At 41.3% G+C, this 23122-nt stretch overlaps 1 protein-coding gene across 1 annotated transcript in view; it reads right to left on the bottom strand.

Moving 5' to 3' along the window:
• Nucleotides 1–23122, bottom strand: part of LOC308627529 (tRNA (32-2'-O)-methyltransferase regulator THADA-like) — a gene marked incomplete at its 5' end in the record, with an annotated part of 186029 nt that overhangs the window by 84313 nt on the left and 78594 nt on the right. Inside the window, one exon of the mRNA XM_081253798.1 lies at nt 9687–9855. Coding sequence (XP_081109924.1) covers nt 9687–9855 — 169 coding nt within the window. The remainder of the gene's footprint in view (nt 1–9686; nt 9856–23122) is intronic.

Below are 23122 nucleotides of genomic sequence, written 5' to 3' on the forward strand. Positions count from 1 at the left end.
GGAAGAAAAGTGCTTCCTTTGAGATTTCCGGCCTGAGTTTTACATCCCCCCCCTAATCCTTTATTCCCATGCACAGCTCACTGTAGTTTGTTGAGCCACAATTTGTTCATGGGTCAGGAAAGGTTTCTGTCATGGCCGTCAGTATTTTAAAAGAACTGCATCACCCCTTGCCCACACAGGATCATGGAGAGAATCCACAGGTACCATGGAACAAACGTTCTCAACCACGGACAACTGTGCCCCTTGAGGGACATGTGGAAATGTCTGGAGACATTTTTTGTTATCACAAAAGGGAGGGTGGTTACTACAGGCATCTGTTGGGGAGATGTTACCAAATATATCACAATGCAAAGTACAGACCCCACAACAAAGAATTACCAGGCCCCAGAGGTCAACAGTGTTGAGGTTGAGAAACCCTGCCATGGAAGGACAGGGTGGAGGGGATGCAGATACACAGTACAGTTGACCCTTGAACAACATGGGTTGGAACTATGTGGGCCCACTTATATGCAGATTTTTTTCAATAAATATACAACAATATACATGTAGAACATGGTGTGTAAGACTTGTACTGAAGTGGATAGCCTATCCTTACATAGGCATAAGGTGAGTGATATTTAACATTAAATTAATAGTGTGTTAGTTTTCTTACCGTTTTATAACTTTGCTTTCAAAGAATTACATTATCATACTATGTTATACCCTTCTCTCTAGTAATTGGAGAAACTGAGTATCAGCCTATTATCACAGGTAAGTAGTTTTAAAAAATGTAACAATGTTTCTGATACTGTATTATGAATATGTCTTTAATACTGTAGGTCATAAAGTTTTTTTTTTTTGGCTGCGTTGGGTCTTCGTTGCTGTGCGCGGGCTTTCTCTAGTTGCGACGAGCAGCGGCTACTCTTCGTTGTGGTACACGGCTTCTCATTGTCGTGGCTTCTCTTGTTGCGGAGCATGGGCTCTAGGCGTGCAGGTTTCAGTAGTTGTGGCACGTGGGCTCAGTAGTTGTGGCTTGTGGGCTCTAGAGCGCAGGCTCAGTAGTTGTGGCACACGGGCTTAGCTGCTCCACGGCATGTGGGATCTTCCCGGGCCAGGGCTCGAACCTGTGTCCCCTGCATTGGCAGGCAGATTCTTAACTACTGTGCCACCAGGGAAGCCCCGGTCATAAAGTTTTTATAACAATTCATTCACAGTGTATAGGCTAGGCTACCATAAAGCAATCATATTGCTGCTTCTTTGTTATCAATGCATGAATCATTATACCTGTAAATAAATATTTTTTTCACATTATCTTTTCATTTTTAATGTCTAGTGTTAGTAATATATATAACATCTACAGTGTTTCGTATCATAGAAGACAATATTGATGTAGGTACTGACGGAAGGTTCATTTGTAAACAGACTAAACTTAATGGTGTTGATAAATACAGTACAGTAATTGTAAATGCATTTTCTCTTCCTTATGATTTCTTAATAATTTTTTTCTTTTTTCTAGATTACTCAAGAATAAAGTATATAGTACATCTATAAAATATGTGCTACTTGACTGTCCATGTTATCATTAAGGCTTCCAGCCAACAGCAGGCTATTAAGTAATTAAGTGGTGGCGAGTCAAAAGTTATGCGTGGACTTCCCACTGCACAACTGTCGGCACCCCAACCCCGCGTTGTTCAAGAGTCAACTGTACAGAGAAATATAAGAATGTCGTGAACAATAACATGGTTTAAAATAGAAAGACTTTTATTGTTTATAACCTTTAGGCCCAGGACTGATTTTCCTTCAGGCCTCTAAGGTGGCTGTCATATTTTCTGGCTATTCGCAACCACAGTACTTTTGAACAGCCAAATGAGTCCTTAATAACTGAAATACACTGGGTGCTCTAAATGAAACCCAGGGCTATGCAACAAGTACATGTGCTCTGCGAGCTCAAAAATGCTTCCCTCAAGGAAACAATGAGGTGATCCTTCTGCCTATTAGATTGGCAGAGCCAAAAACAAATGACAAATAATGCTGTTTTCATGGGATGGAGGCCCACCAAACGAATCGCATCACATGATGGGACCACACACCATCAGATATTTTATAGGAATTCTGGGAAACGACAGAAGCTTGCTAGTGTGCCCACAGCACAATGTTTTGTTTTGTTGTGTTTTTAAGAACATTCAGAATTATCTTCTGTCATTAAAAAGTCTCAAACAATAAGGCTGGGAGGGGATGGAAAGTGTTTTCCAAGATGAAAAGTGAACTCGGAAAAGTGCTAGATTAATCTATGCAGGAGGATCCCGTATTTCCCTTTCACTTTATGAACTTCGAATTTTCCCCTTCAAATGGTAAAGGACTCCTTTGTTTGGGACAGTGTGACAGTGTCTCTTTCCTGATTCATCAGGTTTCTGATGGGGTCTGGGGGAGGGGGTGTAATTCAAAACAAAACAGGTGCAAGGAATAACAACCTGATAGGCAGGAACTCAACCCTTAAAAATCAGAACTAATCTCAGCTCTTATAATCTTCAGTATGACCTACTGGAAGGTAGAGAACACTGACCGATCGGAGGAACGTCTCTGTGAAGCATGCTAGCGCATAAGGTAAAAATTGCTGAAAATCAACTTATTTCTCTCTTACGCACACACTCGCGTGTCAGTAGAGATTCTTACATTACTATTTCAACACACAACATTAATTTTTCTAAAGCGCAGCTTTCTGTGCCTCAAAATCCTTCACTCACCATCTGCATCAGCGGTCCTCACGGTTTTGGATCATAAACCCCTATGAGGCTGGTGGTGATGGTGGCAGCAGCAGCAACACCAAGCAGTAACAACAGCAACTAATGTGCACTGAACACGTACTATATGCCTGAGTCATTATTTATTTTATTTATTTTATTTTTGGCTGTGTTGGGTCTTTGTTGCTGCTCACGGGCTTTCTCTAGTTGCGGCGAGCGGGGGCTACTCTTTGATGCGGTGCGTGGGCTTCTCATTGCGGTGGCTTCTCTTGTTGTGGAGCTCAGGCTCTAGGGTGCGTGGGCTTCAGTAGTCGTGGCTCACAGGCTCTAGAGCGCAGGCTCAGTAGTTGTGGCACATGGGCTTAGGTGATCTGCAGCATGTGGGATCTTCCCAGGCCAGGGATCGAACCCGTGTCCCCTGCACTGGCAGGCGGACTCCCAGCCACTACGCCACCAGGGAAATCCCTATACATATATTCTTTTATACCATTACTTCCCCTACTCTAATTCCAAATAGTAACAAAAGCCTGGGGATACATCCACTGACAAATCTCTGAACTCTACACATCCCTGGCTGATACTATGAGTTCAGAGCCTCACAAGACAGCAGTAGGACCCTGGTGGGTGATGGTGAAAGTGCACTACAGTCAATGCTCTGAACCTGGCAGCTAAAAGCTGTCTCCCACACCCAGGGCAAGCTCTCTAGGTAACACACACCAAATAAAAGCCTTTCGATATTTATAAGGAAGGGATTAATTCATCTTCAGGAGAAGCACTTTAATTAAAAATGACTTTTCTGGGCTTATATCCAGATAGAAATATATTGCCAGATAGAAATATATTGCCAAAAGGTAAGATTTAACAAGGTCTACTTTTCTCTTTATTTATTTATTTATTTTTAAATTTAAGGGCCCAGTGCTTCCCAATCCTTCTCATGTCAAGGAACACACAGAATATAATCCTCCTTTGGCACTCTGGGATAAAGAGATGCTGCAGGTGACTGCCTGGAGCCTCCAGCCCCTTAAGGCCCCACTCAGACTCCCTGAGAGCTGAAGGATTCAATAAATACTTGACACATCTACAGCCATGCCCGTGGCGAAACTCTGCCTTAGCCCTTCTTGGACTGGGGACCTTCCTAACAATTTAGATTTTTCTCCTTTAACAGGAACACAGTCCTCAGAAAGAACGAGTAAATCTGGCCACTAGTGACAAGAGTGAGCTTTTCTTTATGACTCATTCCAGAAAAAAAGCACGCTGACCAGCCATCCATTTACAATTTACAACATCAGCATAATTTCATGCTTTTGTTTTTTATTTTCCATTCTGAAACTGTATTTTCTGTATAGAAAATAAACAACAGAGATAGGCCAAGCTTTGGTCGCCAAATGGAATGTGTCGAGGAATGTTCCATTTCTGGACAGCTTGAGCAAATTTTTACTTTATGTTTCACAATTCTATACTTTTAAGAAATATGAAAAAGATACTAAAATTCTTCAAGCATAAGGCGCTGTTTTATACGGTCACATTTTAAAAAGATGGAATTGATCATTCTTTTAAATTATACTTACAGGTTTTGGTGCAACAATATTAGTAAAAAATATTTTTTCTAAAAACATTCTCTTCCTTATTTAGAAAACTCCAATAGAATTTATACTTAAGGCTCCCTCCATCATTCATTTTCTATTTGTTTCCACTGCTTCTCTCTACAGCAGACAGTAAAGGGTGGTTGGTCTTAGTCCTGTTTCCTGAACAGTGATTCCTTCAGACAACGAGCTGGCCAAACTGGCCTATCTTTCTTTCTTTCCTGGTGTTCTGCTTTTCTTTTCCACAAAGGTGATACCAAGATCTACCTCTATGTTTGTCCTCATGTTGTCCCTCCCAGCCCAGCACCCCTACACCCATCCTCATAAAGACCCTAACTCAAGCCCTAACACAGAGCATATCAGGATGTTACAGACTAAAGCAGAAAGGGCCTTAGCTTCAGTCTCCGTTTATGACTGATGCGTTCATCTTTTGCCTTGTCTTCCTTTCTGTTATTCATATGCTCCCTGGTCCCAAGGGTTTAAGCGGCTCACTTGGCTTCTAACCCACGGCTTCCCTATACTGGGAGGTAAAAGCCTTAAAGGCAAACTCATGTTTTCACTGAGCCTAGAACAGGTTAGACATTCCACAGTGTGAACTGAATTCAATCTTGACCACTTTTTCATGGTCCCAGCAGCTCCCAGGCCTAGGACCTACGATTCCTAAGGTTGCCCATGTTTGATAGCTTTTGTCACACCCTTAAGGATGACAGAAGGTGTGGCAACTGTGAACTTGGTTATGACCTAGGTCCCAAGAGAGGATTCCATATTTCCAGGTTAGGAGTATTAAATGGGAGACCAAAGAGAAATGACAAGAAAGAGACAAGCAGAGGGAGGGAAGGTACAATAAGTACTTTTAAAGGTCTTTTACCAGTTGTAGCTTTGCAGGGTTTCACTGGCTTCCTCTGTCCCTCTTTATAATATGGATGAACTTCTTTGTTTCCAATGTTGTAGTATCATATCAAATTAGATTTAAGGAGACTGAGTGACAAGGGATTAAAAACAAAGATGGATTCTTGATTTGGTTTCCCTAAGCACAAAAAGTCGTTATTCACATAAACTATTAGGGAGGCAGCAAGTTCTAAAGAGAAAAGGAGTGCAGGCTTTAATGTCTTCTCTCCACCCCTGACTACCTCTGTGACTTTACTCAAGTCACTCTGCCAGGCTCACCTCAACTTCCTCATCAGAAACACAGAGAGAATGTGGTGGGTGGGTGTGTGTGTGTGTGTGTGTGTGTGTGTGTGTGTGTGTGTGTGTGTGTGTGTGTGTGTGTGTGTGTGTGTGTGTGTGAAAAAGAGAGAGAGAGAGAGAGAATAACACCTATCTTGCTGGGTTGCTGGGAGGATTAATGAAATCGCATGTGCAATTCATGTGGAATACAAGAGGTGCTCAAAATGCTCATTTTAGTTATCTCATGGCAAATGTTCTAAGTGAGTGGGCCTAGGCTATCTGAAGCCCATCCCTGGCTAATATTTCACGTCAACCCAAGGACGGATGCAGCAATGCTACTCCACTCCACAGCCAGAAAAGTGGAATCTTTTTAACCCAGAATTCTCAAAGTGCAGAAATCAAGGCTCCAAATTTGGGGGGCCGGAATAAAAGAATTAAACAAAATGTTCGACAGATTCTGCTGGTAAAAAATGGAGAAAATTTAATACCAGGAAAGGGATGTGTAGAACTGTGGTGATTATTTGGATTAACTGAAGAAAAAAAGAATACCTTTGTCTAGAATGTAGAGATAAATGAAAAAGTTCTTTTTCTGCTTTAATAGCAGCTAACTTTCCTCAACTGCCCACTTCATCTGACCCAAATAAAAGAGCTTAATTAAAGAAAGAGCAGGGATCAGCTTTTACTTGTCTGTACAATAGGAAAAATAATCAAATTGGGCAGGAAATGAAAAAACTCAGAATTCAAACCTTCACTTCAAATGGTATATATTTCCTTAGGAAACAACACCAAAAGATGAGTTAAGTACCCAAGAATCAAAATAAATCTTTCCTCATGATTGTTGGCCAAACTCTTCCTCAATACAAGAGAACTTTTTGAACTCTAACTTGATTTCTTGGGAGTGATAAGTAACCTTGTAATAACATCAAGTCCCCAACATGAAGAATTTTGGCAACAAAAACAGACGCTTAATTCTACTTAAAAGACAGGGAAGCCGTGCCAGTGCGGCTCCCAAATGAGGTACCGTCCATGTCTCTTATCTAGCCTTTACTGAGATTTAATGTCATTTACCACTAGCTCTCATGAACCTGCAGGATAATCTCACCTTTTCTGATGTGCATTACTTCCATCCATTTCAACATGGCAATTATGAGCCTCTGGTTTTTAAAATGATTAAGAAACAAATCCCACATGTTCTTTCCTTTTTTGCATGTCCTATAATTTGAGTCTTTCTTCCATAGTCCCCGAAAATTCAGAGATCAGCACATTTCTCGTTTTCAAGGTATAGTATGTATAGTACTACAGAAATACTCCAAGGTTTGATATATTTATGTAAACATTTTTCAAAGAAGTCAAAATGTATAATTCAAGAAAATGTTCTGTGAAAGGATTTGTTTTCTGATTACAAAATGATTTCCTGCTTCTGAAAAAAATAACAACTTTCTATTTACTTAGCTGGCTCTGAAAGTCCCATGGAGATTACGATTCCTTTCAACCCCTAACATCTCTTTTCCAGGTGCAGGTCTTTTACTGATTTCAAAGGTAGCTTTATGCGGAAAAGGAATCTATAAGCTACAGAAGGAAAACAGAAAAAGAGCCCTCCCTGTCTTAACCCCTTATGCTTTCCCCACAAAGAACAACAGGGTGAAACAGAACTATTACAACACAGATGAGACACCCGAATAGACATGACAAAAAGATTTCCACTGGCCTTTGACTTCCTTTTTTCAACCAGGGTATAAGCCAATCTTGGTAAAGACAGGAATCTGTTTGACAAACACAAACACAATACCCAGCACCCAACACCCATATGGTTGTTGTTTTTTCCAACAAGCCCTTCATCTCCCCAACACTCAGGAACAAGAGGGAATAGTCACAACCACCCCATAGTTAGAGGGGTTTTACCTTCCCACAGTGTTTCAGATATTATGTAGCAGAAGAAGTAACTTTGAGAATATCAAAGGCAGCCCTGCGAGCAAAAGACCATATTTTGTTGCTGGGCAGACTGGTGAAACACAAGCCAGACCTTTTAGTGGTGCGTACAGGGAATGAGTCTGGGAGGCCCATTTGTACAATTGGTGAAAGAGCCAAAGAAACAATTCCAACCTCACTAGGTTTGGCCAAGAGTGGATCTTTAATAAAGAAAATCTGATGGCTGATGCCGCCCGACAATCCGAGCCTTCCTTCTAACTCAGCTGCAGCCCCTATGAATCTCTGAAAAGCCTGTTCTGCATTACTCATTACTGCAGGCCCTTTCCCTTCAAAGAAACAGTGGAGTCTGACACAATTGTATGGGCCTCAGGGTCCCATCTTTATAACTAAGATAACAACCCCAGCCCCTCTCTTCATCACAGGGATATAGTGAGAACCAAGGGAGATGAGTGCTTAAAAGTTTGTATTAAAGAAACCACCAATGATCCATAATGCATATAATGGAGACCAGAGCATCTGGTCTGGGACCCTTGGGAGTTGCACAATCTTTTCATGAGATCTGCAAGATTAAACTATTTTCAAAATGACACTAGTCATTACTTTCCTCTTTTATTCTCGGTCTCTCACAAGTATACAGTGGAGTTTGCCAGAGGCTACAAGGTGTGTGATGATGTCACCTCTCTAATGACTAATGGAATGTGTGCTTGTGAGTTCTTGTGTTTTATTTTCTGTTTTAGTTTCTAATTAAATATTGATAGACAAAAGCCACTTGGGATCCTCAAAAACTTTTAAGAGGGTAAAGAGGTCCTGAGACCAGTTTGAGACCTGCCACCCTAGAACTTTAGTCCCACCCAACCCTGCAGTTTCCAGATGGGCTGACTCTCACCCAGTCTGAGCCTTTCTATATGCTGTTCCCTCTGCAGGCAGAACTCTTTCTCTCCCTTCCCTTGGCTAACTTCTGCTCTCTTCTTAGATGTCACTTTCTCTGGGAACCTTTTCCTGACTGCTCCAGGACCAGTCAGGTGACCCTGCTATGCTCCCCTAGCATAGCATACTAGGGGATACTACAGTATGCTACATTGTAATTGCCCATTTTCTGGCCTTTTTTTTTGTCCTCAACTCCTTCAACGCAAGAACTGACTTGGTCACTATTTTGATTGTGACACAGTAGTATATAGGAACCATTCAACAAATACTTGTTAAATATATAAAACAACCAAGGAAGGAAGGCAAAAAATAGGCCTATCTTACATTCTCACCTAGATGGAATTAGTTACAAAAATACCAGTTTTCATTACAGCACAGACTTATGAAAACTATGATAATAACAATAATAACTATCTATATATCTTGCTATGTACCAAGTACTATTCTAAGCACTTTATATGCATTAATTCATTTAGTCTTCACAAAATCCCTAAGAGGTATACACTACTATTATCCTTGGTTCAGAAATGAAGACAGATGCACAGGTAGTGAGTGATGAATCTGAAATTGACACCTAGACTAGTCTGGATCCAGAATCATAGGCCTTAACCACTCTACACACTGCCTCTGATGTCAGTAGTGTGGACTTCAAGCTTAGAACATATATTTGGATCTCAAGGCCATCTCTTTAATCTGCTCATAAATCAGAAACATGACCTGATATTTAAATCCCACCCCAGCCCCTGCCCCACTGTGAGTGACTACAGCAGCCACGTGAACAGCAGACCTTCTCACCAGTACCAAGTTTATAGCTAGGGGTCAAAAAGGACAGTTTCAATAAGAAGTGTATTTCTTAATCATTTGTTGTACTTGAGTCTTTTCTAGAAGAAAAGTTAAAAGCAATAAATCAATTTGTATATTGATTCGAAAGAAAAGTCTCTTTTGTATTGATAGCACAGAGAAAATAGGAAAGTAGGGTTTGATATTTCATATACTGTGGTGTTAAGCTCCCTGATGTGTATCAAGGAATGCTCACAACTTCACCCTGAACACGGAGTGGCCTAGAATGTTCTGCAGGCATACTTGATGGAAAAGACACAACTCCACCTGGTTCAGAGGGGAAGGCTAAATGGAAAAGCATGCTACAGAAAACCTAGGTTTTAATGCAAGAGATGACCTGACTGAATCACAGTGTGACACCGCATTCATGTTTATGATGAAAAAAGCACACCTAGGAAATACTTGTTCTTTCAGCAGTAGAAAAAAGTTCTACGGATAAAGTGAAAAGCTTGTATAACAAATCTTCACCTGCTAACAGTGTCTGTGTTTGACAGAAGTCAGAAAGAGTGACTATACTTACCTGGAGAAGTGTCCCATGAATATGATTTTGCCGGAAACACTGGTCAGTGCAGTCAGGGAGTTTGGCCAACAGAGTTCGGATGGTATCAGGGATTTCGTCCATCATAACAAATGGGACCAAGGCACGAGCTGCCATTTCACGGGAGCGGTAGACAGGTGAGCAACCGCATCTGGGAAAAGATAAAAACACAAGACCATTCAGTACTCATTTCCACACCCATGTCTTTGTACATGCTGATGTTCGAGCTAGCTCTGGCTGGGACATCCAAGGGCTGGGGTGGTGGGAGGAGTTGCTTCCTATTCCAAATGATTGCGTTTTTTGTCATTAATTATACAGGCAACTCTGCTTTTCTCATAAACATCATTAACATCTATGATTCCATCACAGGAATAAATGCAGATAGGAATTGGGAGTAAGACAATAAACTGGTAGTTGCTCCTCAACAAACAACTATTTATTGGGCACTGAGAATGAACAAAAGCACCATGATGAGGCCATAAGAAATAAGACAGTCACTGTTGTCTCTGCGGAGCCTCTATGCTGGTTGGCAAGATAAGGAGTACATCTGAAAAGATAACTGAAAGCGGTACTGGAAAAATGACAGGCAAATGATCTTGACATGATGGCTATAGGAGGATGAAATTGTGGGTTGTAGTATTGAGAAGGACGGAAGTCAGGAAAGCAAGTGTGATTCCAGTAGGCCAAAAGAAACCAGGCAGTTGTCTCAATCAGCGACAGCTGTATAAAGCAAGGGTAGAAATGCTCGAGGTATAGTTAATTGTGTCTGGTTGAAACAGAGGCTCATGAATAGCAGTGGAACTGAAGGCTGAGAAGTGAGTCAGGCCAGACTGGGAAGTGCCATAAATGGCCCAGTACACCCTCTGAACTTAACTGTCATGAGAACAAGAGATGGACCCTCAAGTCACCAAATCCTTGCCTCTTGGGCTGACTCACACCCACAGAGCTTGGATAGAAGCCAGTTCTTAAGTGAAAGTCATGGACAATTGGTATTTTGTGATTCTACAAAGGTCACTGGAAAAGCAGGTCATCTAAGGGCCTCTTGACTTTTTTGTAAACACTTAGAACCTGAGAGTCCACAACCATTTTGTTGAAACTGTACACTTGAGAGCCTTCACAGATATAGTCTTATTTGAAAGGAGAGCCCAATATGGTAAGTCCTAGCTTAACTAAATTCTTGACTAGAACTCTCAAGACTTGATGATCTTGCATCCCATTAAAAAAATAACTCAACTTATATAAATGTCTTAGATGCCAAGACAAGAATGGGAAAGATCAGAAGACAGCAGACTCTGCAGGGGAAAGAGGTGGCCTCTTGTTTTGTCCCAAAATTAATCAATAGTCCAAGAAAAAATTACTGGTAAGATCTGGGCCATTAGACCCATATGGCCATTCAGGCTTAGCATGTAGAGACAAAGCCCTATGACTGAAATGTTTCTAACACCTCAGAGGTATCACTGACATTTATCTTAATATAACAATAAAGTACAGATATAATTTCTGTACAAATGTAACGATGCAAGCAGAATTTTACCATGGGGAGAAGGGCAGGTAGGAGGAAATAGGGAGACAGAAGAAAGAGGTACAGGGTAAGTCAAAACATTGTGTCGTTTTTTACCCTAAGACAGGGTCCGAGGTGGGGCAATCAGCACACACTTTCAGGATGGAGAAGAACTCTCCTTACAACATGTTATGAGAAGACACTGAAGGCTACGGCTACAGTAGGTCGAGATTTCCTAGTGGTTTTTGACTGGATTTTGCCAACTCACCCATTTTCTCACTTATCTTTCCTTTAAAATGATAAATGTTTGATCTGTAACTGGCAAATGCAGTCAGATGTTTGCTTTGGCCCATGGGGGCTGGGGGGTTGGGGAGTGAGAAACATTCACTTGATGGAGAAAAGAAAATACTCTGAAAAAGCTTTGAGATTTAATTAGCAAATGACCTCACTCAGCACAGTCATTTGTCGGAAGCTTCCTGGGCTGTCTGTCCCCCACCCCTTCGACATACACACTTTGTGTTATAGTGTGTTTTATGTTACCGAAAAGGCTTTTGTGTATAAATGTTTCTTTTCAAATACAAATAATTCTGACATGGTTACAGATGTTTAGTTTCTAATTAGCAGCAACTGTATACTAAAGAATGCCCCTCCTTTTGCTCCTGACCTTTTGCAAATGATGATTTCCCAAAGGAATCTGGCATCTATACCGGAGAAAGAATGGAAAGTGGGAAAAGTGCCAGAATTTTCTGCTTTCAGATACCCTGTACTAGGGTACTTTCCAAATGCACACAATCAGTTTAAAAAGCAAAACAAAACCTCCCCTCAAAAAAGTAATGCAATTACAGAAAAAGAGAAGAAGCCTATTTTTAAAGTAATATTTAATTAAGTACCATTCATTCTAAAGCAATGACTAAATGTAATTTCAAACTCCTCTTATTGCAAATTGTTTAAATGGAAGGATAGAGTCTAGTCAACACACACACACACAACTATCAAGCAAAAAAAAAAAAAAAAAAAAAATTTCCAGGTTACTGTTTTGTCAGTCTTTGGGGACAGGGAGAGGGTCTCATGAGATTTAGCTTTTCTCCAGGTGTATGTGGCGTGTAGTGTGAGGGGATATAAACAGTCTTTTCAGCCCTAAGTGTAATATATTTGCAGCTAAAATCTCTCTTTCCCAAATAGAGAGTCTTCTAGTTTAATTCTGCAAAGTTACCAAAATCAAGCAGAGATGTTCTTCAGGGACACAGATCTGGTGACTAAAAGGACAGATAATCAGAGCGCCTAGATTTTCATCCTGCTTTGGACACCAAGGTTTGTGACTTGGACAAGTTGCAGTAACCTCTGTGGATCTGTTGAGGTCACAGTGGTGGCAATAATCTATCCCCAGTGAGGTGGTGTCTATAAGACCATTCCAAGAAGTAAGGTACTTTGGAAATACAAAGTTTTCATAATGCATTATGCCTGTGTTAGTACAGGATCAGCATAGTCTAGGAATGGCAGGCCTCTCTGTGGCCCCAATGAGAGAATTAAGACTGTGGTTTGAATGCTGTACCATTTTAAAAAGAAAAGACAATAAATTGATGATATGATGGCAAGGAGGACTGGGTTTTTTTGGGCTCCATTATAAAGTGATGAGGAGGATGCTGGAGCCCTCCTGAAAGAAGTGGGGGCAGCTTCTACTCTTTTAAGTGTCAATTTCCTCTGGAAAATAAAGCAAATGGATTTGGAATCTCAAAGGTCATTTCTTCTTTTACCATAGTTTGAAAAGCATTTCCTCTGTATCCCTAGCTGTGCTCTAGGCCTAAATACTAGATCGTTCACAGGATCTGCAAGACATACAGACACTGGTGTCCTTAAACCTGTAGCCCTCTCACTCCAATAAACCCTTTCCACGTCGTTTTAATCATATATTTATCAACTGCCTGCTGGGTTCTTGGCACTGTGTAACATGAAAAATGACACATGTGTAATAGTAATACTTGCATCCTACATTGTACAGCCCTTGGCAGTTTATAAAATGCCTGCACATCTGTTATCTCTTGACTATACAGCATTCCTGTAGGACGTGAGGGCATTATAAACGTCAGTTAACAAATGAGAAGTAAAATGCAGTTCAGAAAGGCTAAGTGGACCCTCCACGATGTGTGTAAGCAGCAGTGGCCAGGCCAGAACTACCATCCATGGCTCCGCGCGGAGCTCATGGGCTATTCCAAGCTGTAGCTCACACCTGGATATCAGGGGAGCATAAAAATATCTCCCAGCCAATGAAAACATAAGCTTGAATTTACAAGTATGTGGGAAAAATCTCTAAATTAGTGTTGTTGTTTTTTAACATTTGTAGGATCGTGAAAACATTTCAGAATCTAACATAAACCATGGACTCCCTCACAAGAGCAGCAGATTTATGGACATACACATATAATTTCCCATGCAGTTTTAGGAGGTTCGTGATGCACATTCAAACCCCCTGGGCCTGTGTTTCCAGACCCAGGTCAAGAATCTCCAGTTGCTCCTTTGCACACAGTGTAACGGGCAGGTAAGCACTCTGCTTTAGAGAGGTGGCAATGGAGAGCAGGATGCTGTCACGGGGAACCATCAGTTTAGAGTGGCAGCCAGCCAGACAACCTCATGATCACAAGGCCATAGTACCCATGGAGACATACAAGGGTGTGCAGGGCACAGAAAAGGGAACAGGAGGGAGAGCTGGAATCACTTTCCGGAGGAGATAAAGGACCTTCAAGTGACGGCGATGTACACCTTTGGACTTCAGGAACCCTGGCAGACCCTGGAAATTTTAGAATATAGTATTCTGAGCAGGGAAAGACCCCTCTTCTGAGATCATCTTTCACAGCGTGGTGGCTAAGCTTTTTTTCCAGGTGGTTCCCTCTTATATTTACCCTCAGAATCTGTTCCAGTGAAAGATTTCACAGGTAAGTGGCTGGACATCACTCATACCTGTAGGTTAGGCATGGAGACACCCACTGAGTGCCTAGCAAAAGCACACACTGAGTTAGGAACCTGAGAGAAATGTCACTGCCCAGGCCACAGGGAATCTAGAGTCTAGTAGGAAATACAGGCCAATCAGCCAATGCTTTTCGGGAACATGAGAAGTAAATGTAGGCTGTTGTGTAAGAACTGAGGTGGGGGGCTTCCCTGGTGGCGCAGTGGTTTAGAGTCTGCCTGCCGATGCAGGGGACACGGGTTCGTGCCCCTATCCCGGAAGATCCCACATGCCGCGGAGCGGCTGGGCCCGCGAGCCATGGCCGCGGAGCCTGTGTGTCCGGAGCCTGTGCTCCGCAATGAGAGAGGCCACAGCAGTGAGAGGCCCGCGTACAGCAAAAAAAAAAAAAAAAGAACTGAGGTGGGACACCCAGAGAGGAGGGTGGGTGGTCTGGGAGATCATGGTCCAGGTGTGACTAAGTGGGGTCAGGCAGAAGGAACATTTGGGTTTGCCAAGAAAGAGGTGCCCTCCCCTGTGCCTTTCCGTCCATGAACCCACACTGCCCCCCAGGGCATGCAGTCAAAAGCAAGGGAATTGAGGTTTATTAAGTGACTACTGTGTCCCAGGACTGGCTACGTACTTCAGACACACTATTTTATTTACTTCGCTAAATCCTCATTATAAGGTCTCCAGCATCCCTATTTTAAGATGAGGAAAGTGAGGTTTCCCAATATACTTTAGGTCATAAAATTAGCAAGTGGCAGATCCTGTATTCTAATTAGGGTTTGTCCACCTGAAAAATTTAGTCTAAGACTTTACAATGCAGTTGCCTCAAAATCCTCAGCCTTGAAAACGCCAAATATTTCCAAAGTAACCTGTTCTACCTAATCATCACATTGAGGTATGAATGATTTATGGAACCAACCAGTCCCTAATTGGTAAAACATGAAGCAGAACAATAAAGATGATGCTGATAGTAACTAACATTTACTAAGCATCTACAGAGGGCCAGACCTAGTGTTAAAAGCTCTGCATGTATTACATCATTTAATCCTCACAACAAGACAGAATGGCTGAGAGAACATGATTAGGCAATGTGGGAGAGGTAGTTTTGAACCGAGGGAATCTGTAAAGCCTGGTGGCCTTGAGTGAGCCCCCCATTTTATGAGAACCAGAGTGAGAGTCTTCAGAAAAGTCTCAGAATGACTTCAGGACCCAGCCAATGTCCCCTTCCACTCTCCTTCATTGACATGATGAATGTTCCCCCAGTTCTCGGCCTCCTCAGACCCAGATCCAGTCCTGATCCTCACTTTCCAGAAATCAAGCTGTACCCTGTACAAAACAGAAGCCCCCAAACTTCTGCTGCTGATGAAAATACTCATCCACTTTCTCTAGATGCCCCTACTTGACAAAGGAGTTAGCATCTCAGGAGCTGAGCTGAGTTTGAAGAAGCTATGTCTCACCTACCTCCAAGTTCCTCACTAAATTTACTCAAGAATGCCTGCCATTATGGTCTGTTTCTATGCAGCACTGGCCAGCTGCTCTTGGAAAATAGTCGTCTACTGACAATCTTAAAAGCTGAGACAACCCTACCTTGCAGGATATCTCTGAAGGCTAGGCAGGAAGGAGTAGGCTGAGGCTACAGGTTACACTATATATACATATATAAAAAACTTTCTATATATGCTTTGTCAAGCCAACTATTGCTTCATCCTTACTGCCTTTGCACACTGCAGTTCACACTTGTTGGAATGAATGGCCTTTTCACCCTTGTACACTTGGGGAACTCTTCTTCATCCTCTGAATTCTGCTCAGGTATCACTTCTTTTAAAAAACCTTACTGCATTTCCTCTGGTCAGAGTCAATCCTTTTCTCTCCCGTGCCCTGTCACTGCAATGGCATGCTTACAGCTGTCAGGGTTGGGGGTCACATCCCATTTGCATTCCCCACAGGAACCCTCAGGTATCATGTTGGCCAGATCAAAACAATCTTTAAAAAAAAAATTTTTTTTTTACTGAAGTATAGTTGATTCACAATGTTGTGTTAGTTTCTAGTATACAGCAAAGTGATTCAGTTATATATAGATATAATTTTTATGTTTTTTTCATATTCTTTTTTAAATTAATTTTTCTTGGAGTATAGTTGCTTCACAATGTTGTGTTAGTTTCTACTGTACAGCAAAATGAATCAGCTACACATATATATATATATATATCCCCTCTTTTTCATATTCTTTTCCATTATGTTTATTACAGCATATTGAATATAGTTCCCTGTGCTATACAGTAGGACCTTGTTGTTTATCTATTTTATATATAGTAGTTTGTATCCGCTAATTCCAAACTCCTAATTTATCCCTCTGCGACCCCCTTTCCCCTTTGGTAACCGTAAGTTTGTTTTCTATTAGACCAAAATGATCTTGAGAACAGAAACAGGGTCTTTATAGTTCTGAATAATATAGCACAAAAGACAGGAGTTAAGAACCTGCTCTGGAATCCAGCAAACCTAAGTTTAAGTCCAAGTCCTAAAGCTTACTAGGGGGTGACCTTGGACAGGTCAGTGAACCTTCTAAGTTTTTATCATCTGTAAAACAGGGAAAAGCAACTACCTCACAGGCTGTTGTGAAGCTTAAATGAGATAATGCATATAAAACACAACGCCTATAAGTTAATGACCAATAAATGGTAGCTATTATTGAACCTAGTAGGTGGAATAACTTTCAAACTGAAAAGCGTGATCCACACGTACAAACTCTCTAGGGTTCTCTATCTCAACAACTGGCTGAGGACACAGAGCCTTGCTGTATCCAACAGGCTTCAGTGCTCACAAAGGCCTGCCCCTCCCCCTCCCCACCAAAGGAGCTGGAAAGGAGAGAAGGAATATTGAGTTTGGGGCTAACTGACTTGTTTATGTGAGGCCCACTGACTTTATTCCTCAGGTCCAGGGCCCAGATTTTACTTTCTGTCAATTCTAATGCTGTTTCTAATGCCGTTTCACCAAAGGTTTCTTTTTCTTTTATTGTGTGTGGTTCCTGGTTTCAATCTTGCCTCGGAAACATGTACACGTGTGGTACATGTGTATGCATAAAAGAAAGAAACCACAAAAAAAATAAGGCTGTACCAGTGAATTTGAAAAAACAGTTCAGCGTGTCCTGTCACTATGAAGTATGTTTTTGTTATAAGTGTTATTCCTTAAGCCGTTCTTACACATTCTCAGGTGAGTTCAGTGCGGCCACGGTTGCCAGATTCTCTACTTGTCTTTCCTCTGCCGATTTTCAGTTCATCAAAGGACCTACCACCAGCTGAACTACTTGTTCCTTTTCCTGCAACTCAAACCGCTAGCACTTAGAAGTTGCATTTACTGTAATCTTGCCCTCTGCACAGCTCATGGATTTCTTTATTCAAATATATTTCTTGGAAGGGTAATGGGTTCAGGACTTTTTTTTTTTTTTTTGCCGTACGCGGGCCTCTCACTGTTGTGGCCTCTCCCGTTGCGGAGCACAGGCTCCCGACGCGCAGGCTCAGCGGCCATGGCTCACGGGCCCAGCCGCTCTGCGGCATGTGGGATCTTCCCGGGCCAGGGCACGAACCTGTGTCCCCTGCATCGGCAGGCGGACTCTCAACCACTGCGCCACCAGGGAAGCCCCGGGTTCAGGACTTTTTAAGTTTGATTTAAAAAAGAATCCTTGGTTTGGACAGTGAAGGAGAAATAAGAGCAGTAGACAGTAGCTAAGCTAAAAATCGCACATTTCCAGCCTTCACGGCAAAAATATACATATGTATCTGCAGGTAGAGTGTTTAGTTTAAATATCTACTGGCAGTGCAGAGCTGTAATCGCTCTTTACAAATTAATGCTAATCAACATGTTAAGACCTTTAAAAAATATTTTTATGAAGAAATGCTGAAAATAATTAATAAGCCAAAACAGAACATCTGAGAACGGCAATGTGTAACCCCCTGGGACATCCCAACCAAAGTCTAAGCTGTAGAAGGTGCATCCTTTTAAGGTCACCTCCACTCTGCCTCCAAGTTACCAAGGTTTTCCCCAGGTCAACTAGCCACAGGCTGTTAATCCCAAAGGGGTGAAAATGGCAGCTGCCAGGAGTTGGGAATATTGGCCTCCAGCACTTTGACATCCCTCCACTTGTCCCTGTAAGAACTGGGCACAGCACTCGGCCACATATGTGGCAAGGACACAGGGTCTTGGAGGCAATGGCAATGGCTAGTTGCATTCATACCATTCCTTTAGGTGTTAGGAGGGAATTTTCCTACAGGGACAGGGGGGAAGGTATCCAGTATGGTGCTTACTTTAAAGAGATCTTTGAATAATGTTCTTTAATGATTTAGAATTACAAACGTGTTTTAAATAAATGAAAGGATGCTTTCTGAACGCTAATCCCTGGTTACTTGCTGATATCAAATCATAGAGTTTTGAAAAAACATAAGAGTATGAAAATTATATTTCATCTGAAATTTCATTTCATGCTTTCATTATTTTGTGACTAGACAATAACAGATACAATTTGAAACTGAATTTTTCAGATTCCAACCAAATTGTCCAGACAGCTGGAAAGAAGGTTTTTTTCCTCTGGAGCACTGAAATGAAGTTATACCTTAATAATGATTCTTTCCTGACTCGGAAAAACATGGAAAAGACTTTACAGCAACATAAATACAAAGACGTTGGAGGCCCTAAAGATTAAAAGGGAATCATTACTTTCAGTCTTTACCCAAAATAAAATGGAGTAATATAAAGTGGAAAAAAAAATCTAACATAAACGGTATAAAACTCTCCCACATAATGAAAATAACCACTAGACTTAGTTTGAAATTTTGGCATGATCTTCCCTCCCGGTCCATCTGTGGGTTTTCCTCTCTGACCTTGGATCAACAAGCCACATACTACTGGCCTCCTCACAGACAGCTGGAAAAGCGTTCTGGATCTGCCCTCAGGGCTCTCAAGCTGGGATAAGCTGTGTGCAGGGCAGGAGCTGAGGGGTGCAACTCGTGCAGACCAGGGAAAGAGCTGCACATTCCTCTCAATAGCAAAACCCTCCTGTTGTTTCCGCCCCTGCTCCACTAAAGACCAAGAGACGAACACACACAGACAGCCTTTAAGGGGGTTGATCGTAACACCTTGGCCTCCGCATGTCTTCTCCTTTCCTTGCAGGTAGTGGGTGGGTTGGAGAAAACAGTCCTGAACGTGCTGAGTCTCCTTGTGGTGAAGGTCACTGCTCAAAGGCTAAGTTCTCTAAGTGACTTCATACAGTTGAAATGCACCCCATTAACCTTTAGGGCATGCGGTTCCATATTCACAGTGAGTGGGTTTCAGTTCATAAACCCAGGACTGGGTGGTCAATTTAAGAAACTACACAAAGGTATAGAGAAAATTTACTCTCTTCTTTTTAAGCTATGTATATTTAGGGGGAAGGTTTGAAAAGGAATGCTTTTGGTCCCGTTTTTAAGAGTTTTTTTGTTTTCTGTTTGTTCTTTAGCTTTCAAATGTTCCAGAACCTGCCACAACTCTCTATCGCCACATTAAATGCAAATTTCTCATTCTGGCATTCAAAGCCAGAAACCTAGCCCAATAGTGGGTGGACAAATCCAGAAAGTGGACAAATCATAGGTGCTGAGTACATCTTTCCTGGAACAATAGAACTTGACTTTTCAGGTGACTCTTTCTGAAAAGATATTAAAATCTTATAAAATCTAAGCATCCTGTGAGTCAAGTGAGTGCTTAACATTTTTAAATAAACACTTTCAAATGCGAACAATTTTAGGAACTTCCCTTTTGACAAGAATCTGTTACATTTCTGAGAGATTCCAATACTCATGCTAAAACTCAAGGAGGGGAAATGGAAAGGAAGGTGGGAACATTTACTGAGTGTCTGCCAGATGTCGGACAATGTGCTAGGTACTTTCAGATATTTTATCTCACTTTCAGTACTCACATAAACCCTCTGAAATAAGTATATAAAATTATATACACATATGTCAGTTTTTGCTCTAGATGGTCTAGTGGGAACATATATAGAATGATGAGTTCCCAAATAAAATGTACCCACAATCAAATAAAGTGCACTGTGCCAATTTCTTTCTGTTGTGGTAATGGATGTGCAATTTATCCCATTAATCCCAATGGTTAGAATTCATTTCTGCAGATCCCATACACAATGAACTGGTGGCCTAAATGTATTTCCTACTGCTCCGACTAGTGCTTAATAAAATAAAACCAAAAGCTGTATAATGCACTATCTTTAAGGAAGGCAAATTAGTCACCAGGCAATAGTCGTCCACGAAATTGTAGTCTTTGTAGCTCAGCCAGCAGCCAAAGGTTTCTGAGGAGCCCTGTATTAGACTGGGACAGGCTCGCCAAGGGTTGTGGCAGTGTCCTCTGCTGTCCTCTAACAATACTGACCACCTCGGGTCAAATCACATCTACAGTCTTTTGAAGTAGAGTATTTATCTAGAGACAAGTTCAAAATGTCCAAGAATAAGAATCTTTAACCTTTTTAAAGACAACAGACACAGGTCAGCACATTGGCAGGATCTTCATGGGCTTAGGAAAAAATAATACACATCGTTATCAGCTTTAAGTGACTATTTTGGTGGAGTGAAACCTACTGCTAAGCAGAAACTCTTACATGGTCCCTTTGATGCCTCTTAAGCCAGACTACTTTTAAAACATCCTCAAATTAAAATATTAGTATCTAAATGTGGCCATAGGCAAGTTACATAATGTCCTTTCACATCCTCATCTGTAAAAGGAGATTAGAATAAGTGATCTTGAAAGTCCTCTTCAATAACAAAATCCTATAATTCAATGGACGTTTAAATATTTCAGGCAGATAGCTATATTTTTTATTTTAAAATATCTTTATGACCTCTCTTGACTTGCTCCATTGCTTAATCTCATAACAATACTGATGCTGATAATAGAACTTTTACATTTAACACAAACCACACTCAATCTTTCTACAGTCGGGAGCCCATTTTCTCTAGTTTGAGCCTCTCCAGAGCTGGAGAACAAATGACCAGTGTTTTCTATACACAGGAAACCCCTTCACTGACTATAATGGAATCCTGTCATTAAATCACCCCTTACTCTTCCCTTCCGTGGGCTAAAACAGCCCAACTCCTTTAATCAGGTAGAACCTCTTCTCTAGAATCCAGTTAATTATTTTGCCTCTACAGAGAGCTGAATGAATCTTCCCAGTACTATCAGCTAAAACAGTGATTTGTGCTACTGCTAGATGAGAGAAATTTGAGCATTTCTTTTAATTTGATTACTCTCCAGACATGGCAATTTATTTTTGCTAAAGTTAATTAATACCCCTGAATGACCCTCCTCAGGTTTCACAGAAACACTTCAAGCTAAAATCAGAAAGAATAAATTTTTTAAACCCATGAAGTACATGGAAAGTTTTGAAAAATTCCAAGAAATTGCACTTTTTTGGCCTGAAAAAATAGCACAAAAGAGCAAAGAATACTGAGATATTAGTAACAGACCCACCCCAGGGAAGATTCTTATCTCAAATGAAGACTGCAATTAGGTAGATTAAGTCATACATCAGCATCCCTACAGCATCCAAACAGACCACTGCCTTCAGGGAAAGTTTTACATCCTCCTTTGGTTGCCCCAGTGCCCACATTCGTGTCACAGTCAAAAAGTACTTCCTTAAGTATAATTACACTTTTCTTACTGCAACTTAATTTTGTTTTTGTGGTTCTACATGCCAGGGAAATAAATGAACTTTTGCCTAAAAGAACAGTCTTTTGACTTGTGTCCAGAATATATTCTGAATAAGAAGAAAACAAATAACCCAACAAAAAACTGGGTCAAACTTTGAACCAAGACTTCAGCAAAGAAGATATATGGATGGCAAAGAAACACATGTAAAAATGCTCAATCTCCTTAGTCATTAGGGACGTTCAAATTGAAACCACAGTGATATACTGCTACATACTCACTAGAAAGACTAAAATTAAAAAGACCAAGCACACCAAGTGTTGACTAGCATACGGAACCACTGGGACTCTCATCCTCTGCTGGGGGAAATGTAAAACGGTACAATCACTTTGGAAAATAATTTGTCAGTTTCTTAAATAGTTAAATGTACACCCTTTTCTACAACCCACCCATTCCACTCCTAGACGTTTATCCTAGAGAAACGAAAGCATATGTCCATACAAAAACTTGTACATGAATATTTCTGGCACCTTTATTTGTAATAGTCAAAACTAGACACAGCACAAATGTCCATCAACAGGTGAGAGTGTAAGTAAATAGTGGTATCTGTACAATGGGATACTATTCTGCAATAGAAAGGAACAAACTACTGATATGTGTAATCACATGGTTTAATCTCAAGATTATTATGCTGAGTGAAAAAGTCAGGCAAAATAAAATGCATAATGTATGATTCCATTTATATGAATTCTAGAAAATGCAAATTAATCTATAGTGCTAGAACAGCTGTTGCCAGGTGATGGGGGCGGGGCTGTTGGAGAAGGTTATAAACAGGCACAAGGAAACTTTTGTGGGTGATAGATATGTTTACTATCTTGACACTGGGGGTGGTTTTATGGGTGTATAAACTTAGCAAATGGTACACCTTAAACATATGCAGTTTATATCAATTACACTGCAATAATGCTGTTTTTTTGTTGGTTTTTTGTTGGTTTTTTTTTTCGGTATGCGGGCCTCTCACTGTTGTGGCCTCTCCCATTGCGGAGCACAGGCTCCGGACGCGCAGGCTCAGCGGCCATGGCTCACGTGCCCAGCTGCTCCGCGGCATGTGGGATCCTCCCAGACCGGGGCACGAACCCGTATCCCCTGCATCGGCAGGCGGACTCTCAACCACTGCGCCACCAGGGAAGCCCAATAATGCTGTTTTTTAAGAATAACATTTCACATACATTAGAAAAGTTAAGTTATACATCCTGTCTTGTTCTCCCTTCTCAACCTCCAATCGCA

Source organism: Mesoplodon bidens (assembly GCF_964165515.1).
Source record: "Mesoplodon bidens genome assembly, chromosome: 14".
NCBI classification, from domain to species: Eukaryota; Metazoa; Chordata; class Mammalia; order Artiodactyla; family Ziphiidae; genus Mesoplodon; species Mesoplodon bidens.